Genomic DNA, 12,936 nt, shown 5'->3' with positions numbered 1-12,936 from the left:
TTCAACCTCACTCCAGTCCCCACCTCCGCCCACCCCCACGCTCTGTCCCATCCGACCATACCCCCTCTTTCATACTCACCCCCGTTCCCCATCAGAAGATGTGTGATTAAGTAAACCTGTTGAATCACATTTTGACTTCCCTTGATTTGTAAGTATATAACTGAAAGAATATATATTGTCTACTCTCGAACACTCTAGCATAGGGATGACCATCGATGGTTAATCACCGATAGCCGATGGTTTTGCCGTTGATCGTGGCGATCCACACATACACAGTGACTAGTATGTAGTATTGCAGCATGAACACCCTTTCCATACACTCTCCTGTGTGACATGGCAGCTGACATCACCAGGGAGGGACTTACCTGCAATCCAAGAGATGTAAGATCCGGTTTCGAGATCCGAACTTGGCGTAAAGACCCGAGCCAGGACTCTGGTCTACTCGGAGCCCCAAAATTAGTGTGGGTTCGGTTTTTAAAACTAAAATCGCTCATCTCTGGATATTAGACCCCATGGTACAGCTTTTAGGCTAAGGCCCGTATTCAATTTGGAGCGAAAAGCCGTTTTCGCGTGTTTTTGGTTTTACCCCGTATTCAATTTGAAGAACTTTCCGCCTAGGCAGAAAGTCAATGCAATGTACCTGGCGAAAAAGTTTCGCCTATGAATAGCAGGCGGAAAAAAGTGCAGAATTGGGGTGCAACGTTGCGGGAACAACCCTGCAGCCTTCAAACAGTCCCCCAAAGGTAAACGGTGTAAAAAAAAAAAAAAAAAAGGAACCCCCCAAAAAATGAGTTTGAAAAAGGGGGCAAAAAAAAAATTTAAAAAAATTGGGGGTACAAATTTAAAAACTAGCGAACTTGACCCTGGGGGCATAGCCATCATATTAGTGTCCATGTTATAATTCTGAGCAATAGAGTAGGGACTTGCAGTAAAGTGGGGTCCCGTGACGGGGGCTGCAAGCTTAAATGCATTGATCAATTCATGAACCAAAACCCCACTGTCTATTATTATTATTGTTAGTTATTATGGTGAGTGCAGAGCCCCTGTGATTTCTATTTAAACAATGTGGTCACATACCATGTTGCACCCCAAAACTAGGAATGGTGAGTGCCGTGGATTAGTGCTTTTTATATATATATGTGTGTGTGTGTGTGTGTGTGTGTGTATATATATACACATACACAAACTAAAGAGGGGGATGATAAATAGCAATTAATAAAACGGAAATAGCAGGTTTCCAATAAAATTAAATGCAAAGTTTAATTATCTTCATACAACATGTTAAGAAATTCTGTTTTGGTGATATAGTTTCACTGCAAGCTGTGGGTTTAATGAAAACATTTAAAAGAAAAAAAAATGTCAGTACAAGGCAATTCTTTTTCCCTCAGACATCTGTTAATCTGCACATTTTATTTTATTTTTTTAAAATAAAAAAAAAAAAGAAAACTAACGAAAGCTAAAGATTTAAACATCACAGCAGAATGGTTTTAAATACACAGAGCTTTGTTCGTCTCAGGCAGTAATTTATATCCATGAGCCCCATTAATCTTTCATCTTTCAAGAGAAGGGACATACAAATGAAATTCAGAAACCTCTGGGAAGACATAATAACCCTTCAAGCAAATGTGCCTAACTACCACCGACGCCAACTCTCGCTGCCGTATTCGTGGGACATCATTAGTCATAACGGTTTTATGACGAGTTGTATAAGATCGTTAATAAATGGGCCTGCCAATTAAAGTACAGTCATTTTGGGGGGGAGAAGCTAAGTTATCAGTAAAAAGAGAGGGACTCGGACTTAAACAGTTAAATTAGCCGTAAGCACCCAAAATGAATACCATTGCTTCCAACATCCATTAAATAACAGACCTCACAACAATAATATATTAAATACGTAGCTACATTGAGTCTGCAGTGAAAATATTCCCGCTGCCAAACGTTTCTTAAAATGTAATTTTTCTTCCTCAGCATTTTAAAAAGTTGCAGAGAAGAATAAATATTTTACATCAGAAAACGCTTTTGCCTGTTATTTATATATCGGTGAGGGAAAAACAACGTAAAACTGATTAAAGTCTCATGTAAGGCATACAGACACCAAAGTGAGTGCAAGGATTTTATGAAATCATGCAAAACGAAACGAGAGAACGCTAGTATTATTTGTGGAAGCCATTGATATATATTAGTAAGGAAGAGTGTATTATTGTAGCTCCGATAAGATAACGCAACACTCTAGCCTAGAACAGGGCGCGTTACCCTACAGGAGCATAAATTAGGGGGGGAGGAAAGAAAAACGGTTTAGTGTTCAACGTCTGTGTGTGACGGATGACGGCCTTCGTTCCAGTTGTCAGCAGAGATTACAAACGCAACAAGATTTGTTGAAGGAAAATTTCCGATTTATTCCAAACCGCAAAAATTTAAGACGTCTGGAAAGTTCTGCAGAGGGAAGAAGAGTAACGAGTCTGGCGCTGTGCGCCGTAGAAAAGTCTGACTGTTCCTCCGCGCGATAAAAGTGCATGAGAGCCAGGAGGTGGGGGGTCAGGTCATGCTGTAGTTTTGTTCTTACGCACCAGTCCCCTGGTCTCGCTCTGTCGGCTGTATACTTGGCTGAGGTATGACGACTATACTAGGCTATAAAAGGTCATTTCTTCTTTCCAGATTTCTCCTCATCCTCCCAGGAGAAGAAGAGCAGGGGGAACATTCCTAAAAGGCAGCCAACGGCAATCCCTATTGCTTTTCCCTAAAAAGGGGGGAAAATAGACACATTATATTTTATTCATGGTAAGGAGCGATTTGTAATTCAAACGTTTTGTTTTACGTACATAAAATACAAATCTATAAACTCGCTAGTAACAGTGGCACCCCTCAGGCACAATATTACAGGTACACATATAACAAAACAAGCTCACAATATGGCTCCCCCTACTGTATGATGAGACAAGTTTTACATAGAACAAAAGCAACCAATCAGATTAGTCCGACCCGTTGAAGCTCACAGATCAAAGCCAACAGCGGATTCATTTTGATCAGGTGTGAGCATAATACCCAATGATCATGTGTATATACGATTTTAAACTAAACCATCGTAGAAGTTAAACGCCTGTTTGTTGAACAGAAAAAAACGGGGCATGTCCAAACCCAAATGTACAGAGTCCCATCTGCTGGCGGCTCGTACAGATGTGTCCTCACGCACCTAGCTTTTTTGCGCTTGACGCAACTTAAACATTCTGCCTCGGGTAGCGATTTCTACTTTTTCCTTCATTTTGCATCTTATTTACATAATAGCTGCATACAAAGTCGCTCACAGTGTACCAGGCACGCTATATTCGTACTTTTGTCGCGAGGCACAGTGTGGCTGCTGTCTGCCTTTTTTCCCCAGATTAGCGACTGAGTCGCACACAGAAGTGCATGTAATGCCAGCTCCAGTAGTCAGTGTACCCGTATATTGTACGTTTGTCATATTAGTGATGCGAATAACCCCTGTCCCCGGGCACGCTGACATGTCAGGACGGTGCTTCGCTAACAGAGCTCTCACAGACTGACTGACAGCCTGGAAGACTTGTGGAAATGCAACTTTAGGATTGGTGGATTCATCCAGAGAGATACAGGGAAAGCAGAGGATAAAGAGTGGAGGAGAGAGACCCTGGAAGAGAAGTGGACAGACGAGGAGGGAACTTGTTGGTAAATATGCAAAGAACGTTTATATAGCTACTTTGACTGAATTTGTAGGATCATGAAAATTTAATGGGGCCTCTCTCTGTTCCTGCATTCCCTTGCACCTCACTATCTCACAGGCAGTATACTAGTAATAGTGTCATTATCCAGTTTAGTTACTATATTGCCCGGTGTCCCAGAATACGGTTTTCCAAAGCCATTTTCTCAGCTGCTTCACCTGGTCTCAATCTGTTACTGTCTAAGGATTTGTTCACCTGACCGTCACGTCGTTTGTCTACAGTTTGTTCTGTTGTATGACAGGTGGACAGAAGGACAGAAGGAAGGACATGAAGGTCATTAGCTGGTGGGCGTCAGACCAAAGAGTGTAGAGGAAATGTACTGTCTGTACCACGTCCCCTGACATCCAACCATCAATACAAATGCAACATGTAGGGACGGGTCCACGTATCTTTCATTTAGTCAATATCTACAGCTGAAATCAAAGTCCGGTCAGCAATGCTTTCCAGGATACAGATGGGAAGAGCAGCTACCATGACAAATTTAACGGGAATATTGATCATAATTAGCATTTAGCTTCTACGTCGTACATTGGTGATGATGGCTGTCCCAGCACTAGATCTTGGATAATCAGTCCATTACCGTTGGCAACACCCCGTGGCCTGCGCTTTCAGAGGTGCATATGCTCTCTCTGCTTTGTAACGTACAATAAAACATGTTAACAGCCCATCACAGTGTCCTCAGATCCCAGGGCAAAGCATTACAGCAATGGCAGCCGCCAATCTGAATCCCAGCAATATCAATTATTTATAGTGCAGGGAAGAAACAGACTGACAACAAGAGAGAAGTTTCTCTTCTCAGCCTGATGAGAGACGCTCGGCTCTACATCTGACCGACTGTCACCAATGCACAAGCGTGACTTCACGTGAAAGGGGTATAAAGCTGCCTCCCGAATTTGTGGCGTATAGATTATCGGACGTTACAGGCCGCAGTCTCCCTGTATGTAAAGGATGTCCTAGGTGACAGCTCGTCACTATCTGGTAACATAAGCTTCCAGTGGAAAACTGCAGTCATTTCCGCTAATATTGATTCAATTTAGGATAATATAATCCCGGTGACACGTGCGCAGCGAGGTATCGTTTTCAGATTGCAGAGATGTTTTTCCTTAAAGGGGACCCGTTGCCTACACGCAGAGGAATTGGACATTCTACCGAGTGAGCCAATATTCGCGAGAGTGCAGACTAGCGACATCACTCAGGTATACGGCACAGCTGAGGACACAAGTTCCCAGTGAGTTTATAGACTATAAAATGAGGGTATAGGTGAGGAGCCCTCTCTAAAAAGTTTGCGCAATATTGCAAAATGGTATAAACATTACTATTAAACCCTGCTGTATAAATAGGCATTACATGGGCAGCACCTGCTATCATTACTGCCACACAGCACGGAGGTCATGAGTTCAATTCCTGGCCAGGGTCGCATCTGTGTGAAGTTTGTATGTTCTCCCCAAGTTTCCTCTGGATGCTGCGGGTTACTACCACACCCCAAATACATACTGGTAGCTTAACTGGATTCTGACAAAAATGAGCCCGTGTTGTGTATTTGCGCTTGTATGTTAGAGAAGACGGACTATAACCTATACATGGGGCAGACACTCCTATGAATGAGAAACATTCTCTGCATAGCGTTACATATATTGGTTGCACTATATAAACAGTAATACAAATAATATGGTATTTTACTTCTTAGTAATGACTAATATAGGGGACAACGTACAATACATACACACCGCAATACAACGCTGTTACGCTATGCGGCATTATTGCGATGATAAGCCGAAGGACCTGCAAAGGGATGGTTAGGCCACAGTACATAGAAGAAAAGGAGGTGACGGACGGACGGACATCTCACTGATATACAATGACTGGCGGGATGAGGCACTTACCATATGCGCACTAACGCGTGTTTGCCACATATCTGCCTGCTTAGGAGATAAGTCTGGAATTGGCAAACCCAGCCGTGAGGATATTGCTTCCACGTAGCCGGCCAGTCTGAAAAACATACAAATAAAAAACACTGTACGTGATGAGATTTTCTGCCTACAAAAGCGCAGAGGTTAAACAAAGACAGCTACAAGTTGAGTGTCGGGTTTTCAGGATTTCTTATAATTACATGCACCAACATATGTGTGCAGTGCGGAGGTCCCCCTTGACCCAGGGGGTCCCCTGGACTGCAAATTCAGATGAGACCCCATTGTGTGTGGTGCAGCAGGTGACCCCCTAATCTGCCGGCAGCGCCATTGTTAGGGTGATAAGATGGAGCCAGCACAGGCCATAGCAAAAGCCCCGGCACAAAGCCAGAGCCTTTGCTATTTTGTGGGCATGTGCCATCATCCCGCTGGAAAAATGAAGCTACAGGCAGAAAGTGTGTGAGAGAGGGGAGACATAAGCCCCCGTAGATGTTAGTATTGATCCCGAATGTGGGTGGAGTCATTTGATGTAGACTGTGGGCAACCTGTAGAAAACAGGCCACTGCCAGGCCCAAATGTAACAAGATTTTGTATATTAGGAGGAGATTCTAATGACACACATAAAAGTGACACTGTGCCTCTAGGGGGTCTTCTAACTCCAGCAGAGCTTTTTGAGACAACAAAACAGAATGATTTTGCCCCTTCTCTTAGGTAACAGTGATCAAGTAACCACTGGGAAGCTCCATCTAGACACATTTAATTTGTAATAACACATTTATATGCCCATATAAGCCAATGTAATGACAATATTAAATAAACAAATGTAGCACATGAAAAAACCCGATAACCCCTCATGATAGAAGGGGATGCGGTCTACAGATCTACAGTAAAAAGGTAGACAATGCCTAGATAGACACCAGATGTTAGACAGGCAATAGGTCGACAGGTGATAAAATGTTGACGCACTAAATGTCAACATGTAAGAAGATTGACAGGTACAAATGGTCGACACATTATTATATATATTTTTAGGGTTAGGTTTAGGCACTTACCCCAACAGTTAGGCACCAGGAGGGAGGGTTAGGCACATATCGGAGGGTTAGGCACTAGTAGGGACGGTTAGGTACCAGGAGGGAAGGTTAGGCTAAAGATTAGGGTTGGAAAAAAAAAAATCACACCATGTGTCAACCATTTTCATGTCGACCATTTATACACATCGACCTTTAGTGTGTCGATCTTTTGTCCAGGTCGACCTATTGCCTGGTGTCTATTTAGACATTGTCTACCTTTTTACTGTAGATCTTTCAATCCACATCCTATAGAAATGGACAGAGCTGTAGGAGAAATAAAGTTCTCCTTAGGGTAGTGGGTACAGAAAAAGTATTAGAGGATACATTTATTTATAATTGTTAGAATCATGCACAGTCCTATCACCGCAACTCTGTAACTTGCCGCCCAAAACAGCGGCATGATGGTACAAGCAAAGAGCAGGGCGATAGCGAGCACCCCGGTACTCAGCGGACGGACAGGCCTGTTCCTATGTAAATTGCACACACAATGGATCCAAATCAGAAACGTACCCGAGTCCTGCGAGATCTGACACCAGGTTCCCTAGAGCAGCAGCTGCAAACAAAGACAACGTTACATGAAACTAAATGCCAAAACCTTATTAAATTCACACTTCTCGATTAAGACAGATCATTGTTATGATAATAACTAACGGATAAAAGACAGTTTTCATTAAGCTTACAGGAGAACATAAAAGCTGAAACATTGCATAATGCATCAAATACAACTAGTAATAATATTTCATTAAAGTGGATCTGTTATCAGCGCTGAATACCAAAACTGTGCCCTTTGGCTCTTAAGAATAAGACTTATTCTACTCACTGTGGGCCTGAATCAGATTTGGGAATAGTGTAAAGACCCCCCCCATACACTGTGCGACATGCACCTTGCGATCCAACGGCCGACATATTGGGCGGTACCCACACAAGGAGAGATCGGGTGGCTGACTGACCGATATGTCGGCACCCCGCTCCCCCACCGCGCTGCACGGTATCGTACATTGCATCCTCAGATCCCACAGGGGCGCGCACTGACTGATATCATGCCCACCCGGTACGATATAGCAGCGATATCATTCCAATCCGTCGGATAGGCTGCTATATCGCACCGTGTATGGGGGCCTTAAGATACAGTAAATAACTGTGCCCCTGGGCCTACCATGTTGCAATGCAAGGGGAGAAAATAAACACATACATTGGCCCTCATTCAGAGCCGTTCGCTATTTGCGGTCGTTCGTTTAAAAACAAGGGGTGGCTATTCAAATGATCCGTACGCACATTGCAGTCTGTTCACACCTCTAAGTCTGAACGAACGAGCAAAACATACGCTCGTTTATTTGTTAAAAACGCCCCCTGGCCGCTCGCACCATACGTCATGTCCGCTATTTATTAGATTAATCGAGTACATCGACCAGCGTATGAACTGCTCGCTATTCTTGTGGTTGGTTTTTGCTACCACAAATTTGCGAGCAGTTCTGGCTCTAAAATAACCCAGTGACGTGGTCAATGACGCTGCTGTTTTAAATATACACACCCATAAAACGCCCGTTTTGACCTTTAAGCACGCCTGCGTTCGGATCTTCCCCTGTTACCACCCACATACGCCTCATTCTGTCACTCAAAATAGCAGGCACTCGCTATATAGCGTACCAACGATTTTCGGCCGCACTGACTGGTTCGCGCATGCGTACTAAAAACCGTACGCATGCGCAGATGTGCAAACATCGCTCGGAACGAGCGTACTGCCGCTAACGAGCGGCTCTGAATGAGGGCCATTGTTTTTGCATGCAGGGTAAATACTGGCTGCTTTTGCAAGTAGCCCACAAATACTGGACAGCTCTATTTGTACACTGCAATTTAGATCTCAGTTTGGACACACCCCCTCCCAAATCTAAATCTCTCTGCACAATTTACATCTGCCCCTCCTGCAGTGCAGCATGATCTTACCAAGATGCCCAGTTACTTGCTCCATCTTACTCTATTCCCTAATCTGAATCAGGTCCTGTGTGTGAAGAGAGAAAGGTGAAAAACTGTCAATTAACTTCATTACTTTATTCAGGAGCGGCTGAAACTCCTCCCTCTCATTTGCATGAAATGCCGGTGGCAGCAGCAGCAGCACACTAATGAAGTGTAAATAGCTGTGCAGGGAGGCATTTCTGCAACAAATGGCCAGCAAGGTATATAGGTCGCCATAAGGAAAGGTTGCCTCAAGGAAAACCAGAAAACTTTAAAAAAAAGATGGTTCAACGACAGAACACTCAGCCGGGAAATAAATGGTCATGAGCTACGTCTTCGTACTAATTATCGCATCATCGAGGTCCTGCAGTTTCATTTCATTTTGTTCTGCTCCGAGATATGACGACAAATGTACAACCACTGCCATAGGTCTTTATCGACCCAGAAACCGTAGTCATCTGGCGGTGAGAGACAGGATCTGACGATGATTTATTTATAGCCCCCGTACAGCTTTCTGGTGTATGGCAGCAGGAAGCCATGTCTCCTCACCTTTCCTGAAATAGCTCCGCTCCACTCCATAGAATGTCCCAGTTTGACAATACATGATTACGTGTAATGCTGAAGGTTACAGGGTTACATTACAGAAACTGGAATGATTATGCTGACATCAGACCACTGATCACTGTTGAAACACAGAATGTTTTCTATATTTTCAACAAGCATTAATGAGATGTGTATTATTTATGTTACACTATGTACCAAAAGCAGTGCATTCCTGTTCCTCTACGGCGGTGTAATGTAACGCCACCTGGCCAGGGGGCCACTGCTCTATGGGGGTCTCAAAGATTAGGATATGCCAGTAAACACTAACATCAAGGCCTGGAGCAGAGAACATGAATTTTATACATAATTAACACATAATTACCACAGTACCGGTACAAGGAACAAGGCCGTAATGTGTTCCAAGGAATACTGTGATGGTTGATTTAATTTCCATTATTCCAATAAGACTATTATTTTTTTGTTTAAATTGTCATACAGAATCTTATATTTTTATTACCATGTGTGTAAAGCGATTAAGGAATATAACAATCTTAAAAAATACATATGTGCAGGATGTTACCATTTGCTTTACTGCTCAACTCCCAGGTTATGGTACAGGAGCTATAGGGGCAGATGTATGAAAGTGATAAAGTGCAGAGTGATAAACGACCAACTATTCAGCTCCCAACTGTCATGTCACAGGATGTTTATGAAAAATGACAGTTGGGAGCTGAGTGTCTGGTCGTTTATCACTCTCCACTTTATCACTTTCCAGAGCTTAGTACATCTGGCCCAGAGGATCCTAATGACCAGACGTTGATACATGTGCTCATTATTCTATGTTCTGGGGAGACACATACATTCTGAGTAGCACAATTCCAATACCAGTTCTGGAAAATGGTAAATACAAGTATGGGATCATAGGTTGTGTACCACATACACACGGTGACACACATACTGTAACCCACAGGTGCTGTAACACATACACACGGTGACACACATACTGTAACCCACAGGTGCTGTAACACATACACACGGTGACACACACTCTAACCAACAGGTGCTGTAACACATACACACACTGACACACATACTGTAACCCATAGGTGCTGTAACACACACACGGTGACACATACTGTAACCCATAGGTGCTGTAACACATACACACGGTGACACATACTGTAACCCATAGGTGCTGTAATACGTACACACGGTGACACATACTGTAACCCATAGGTGCTGTAACACACACACGGTGACACATACTGTAACCCATAGGTGCTGTAATACATACACACAGTGACACATACTGTAACCCACAGGTGCTGTAACACATACACACGGTGACACATACTGTAGCCCACAGGTGCTGTAACACATACACACAGTGACACATACTGTAACCCACAGGTTCTGTAATACACACACACGGTGACACATACTGTAACCTATAGGTGCTGTAATTCATATACACGGTGACACATACTGTAACCCACAGGTGCTGTACCACATACACACAGTGACCCATACTGTAACCCACAGGTGCTGTACTACTTACACACTTACTGTAACCCACAGGTACTGTAACGCATACACACGGTGACACACATACTGTAACCCATAGGTGCTGTAACACATACACACGGTGACACACATACTGTACACTGTAACCCACAGGTGCTGTAACACACATACTGGAACCCACAGGTGCTGTACCACATACACACAAACTGGAACCCACAGGTGCTGTACCACACATACTGTACTGTAACCCACAGGTGCTGTAACACACACAGTGACACACATACTGTAACCCATAGGTGCTGCAATACATACACACAGTGACACACATACTGTAACCCACAGGTGCTGTAATACATACACACGGTGACACATACTGTAACCAAACAGGTGCTGTACCATATACACAAGGTGACACACATACTGTAACCAACAGGTGCTGTAACACATACTGTGCTGTAACCCACACGGTGACACACATACTGTAACCCACAGGTGCTGTAACACACACACTGTGACACATACTGTAACCCACAGGTGCAGTAACACATACACACGGTGACACATACTGTAACCCACAGGTGCTATAACACACACACGGTGACACATACTGTAACTCACAGGTGCTGTAACGCATACACACGGTGACACATACTGTAACCCACAGGTGCTGTAATACATACACACGGTGACACATACTGTAGCCCACAGGTGCTGTAATTCATACACACGGTGACACATACTGTAACCCACAGGTGCTGTAATACATACACACGGTGACACACATACTGTACTGTAAACCACAGGTGCTGTAAAACACACAGTGACACACATACTGTAACCCACAGGTGCTGTACCACATACACACGGTGACACACATACTGTAACCCACAGGTGCTGTAATACATACACACGGTGACACATACTGTAACCAAACAGGTGCTGTACCATATACACAATGTGACACACATACTGTAACACATTCTGTACTGTAAACTACAGGTGCTGTAACACACACGGTGACACACATACTGAAACCCACAGGTGCTGTAACACACACGGTGACACACATACTGTAACCCACAGGTGCTGTAACACACACGGTGACACACATACTGTAACCCATAGGTGCTGTAATACATACACAGGGTGACACATACTGTAACCAACAGGTGCTGTAAGACATACACACGGTGACACATACTGCAACCCACAGGTGCTGTAATACATACACACTGTGACACATACTGTAACCCACAGGTGCTGTAATACATACACACTGTGACACATACTGTAACCCACAGGTGCTGTAATACATACACATGGTGACACACATACTGTACTGTAACCCACAGGTGCTGTGACACATACTGTAACCCACATGTGCTGTAACACATACACACGGTGACACACATACTGTACTGTAACCCACAGGTGCTGTAACACACACACGGTGACACACATACTGTAATCCACAGGTGCTGTAACAGATACACATACTGTACTGTAACCCACAGGTGCTGTAACGCATACACACGGTGACACATACTGTAACCCACAGGTGCTGTAACACATACACACGGTGACACATACTGTAACTCACAGGTGCTGTAACACATACACACATACTGTACTGTAACCCACAGGTGCTGTAACGCATACACACGGTGACACATACTGTAACCCACAGGTGCTGTAATACATACACATGGTGACACACATACTGTACTGTAACCCACAGGTGCTGTGACACATACTGTAACCCACATGTGCTGTAACACATACACGGTGACACACATACTGTACTGTAACCCACAGGTGCTGTAACACACACACGGTGACACACATACTGTAATCCACAGGTGCTGTAACAGATACACATACTGTACTGTAACCCACAGGTGCTGTAACGCATACACACGGTGACACATACTGTAACCCACAGGTGCTGTAACACATACACACGGTGACACATACTGTAACTCACAGGTGCTGTAACACATACTGTAGTGTAACCCACAGGTGCTGTAACGCATACACACGGTGACACATACTGTAACCCACAGGTGCTGTAATACATACACACGGTGAAACATACTGTAGCCCACAGGTGCTGTGACACATACTGTAACCCACAGGTTCTGTAATACATACACACGGTGACACATACTGTAACCTATAGGTGCTGTAATACATACACACGGTGACACA

The 12,936-nt window shown here is 43.8% G+C and overlaps 1 protein-coding gene across 2 annotated transcripts in view; it reads right to left on the bottom strand.

Moving 5' to 3' along the window:
• Positions 1-1,241: 1,241 nt before the first annotated feature.
• The window catches only part of TMEM65 (transmembrane protein 65), a 92,453-nt gene continuing 80,758 nt past the window's right edge, over positions 1,242-12,936 (bottom strand). For both annotated transcript variants that reach the window (XM_088453108.1, XM_088453109.1), the window contains 3 exons: positions 7,219-7,261; positions 5,615-5,720; positions 1,242-2,737 (listed from right to left, as the gene is read on the bottom strand). In XM_088453108.1, coding sequence (XP_088309234.1) covers positions 2,639-2,737; positions 5,615-5,720; positions 7,219-7,261 — 248 coding nt within the window. In that variant the 3' untranslated portion in view covers positions 1,242-2,638. The remainder of the gene's footprint in view (positions 2,738-5,614; positions 5,721-7,218; positions 7,262-12,936) is intronic.

Source organism: Taudactylus pleione, unplaced genomic scaffold, assembly GCF_031769625.1.
Source record: "Taudactylus pleione unplaced genomic scaffold, aTauple2 ptg000571l, whole genome shotgun sequence".
Classification (NCBI taxonomy): Eukaryota; Metazoa; Chordata; class Amphibia; order Anura; family Myobatrachidae; genus Taudactylus; species Taudactylus pleione.
Note: the sequence above shows the minus strand (reverse complement) of the source record. Positions and strands in the feature narration are given on the sequence as shown.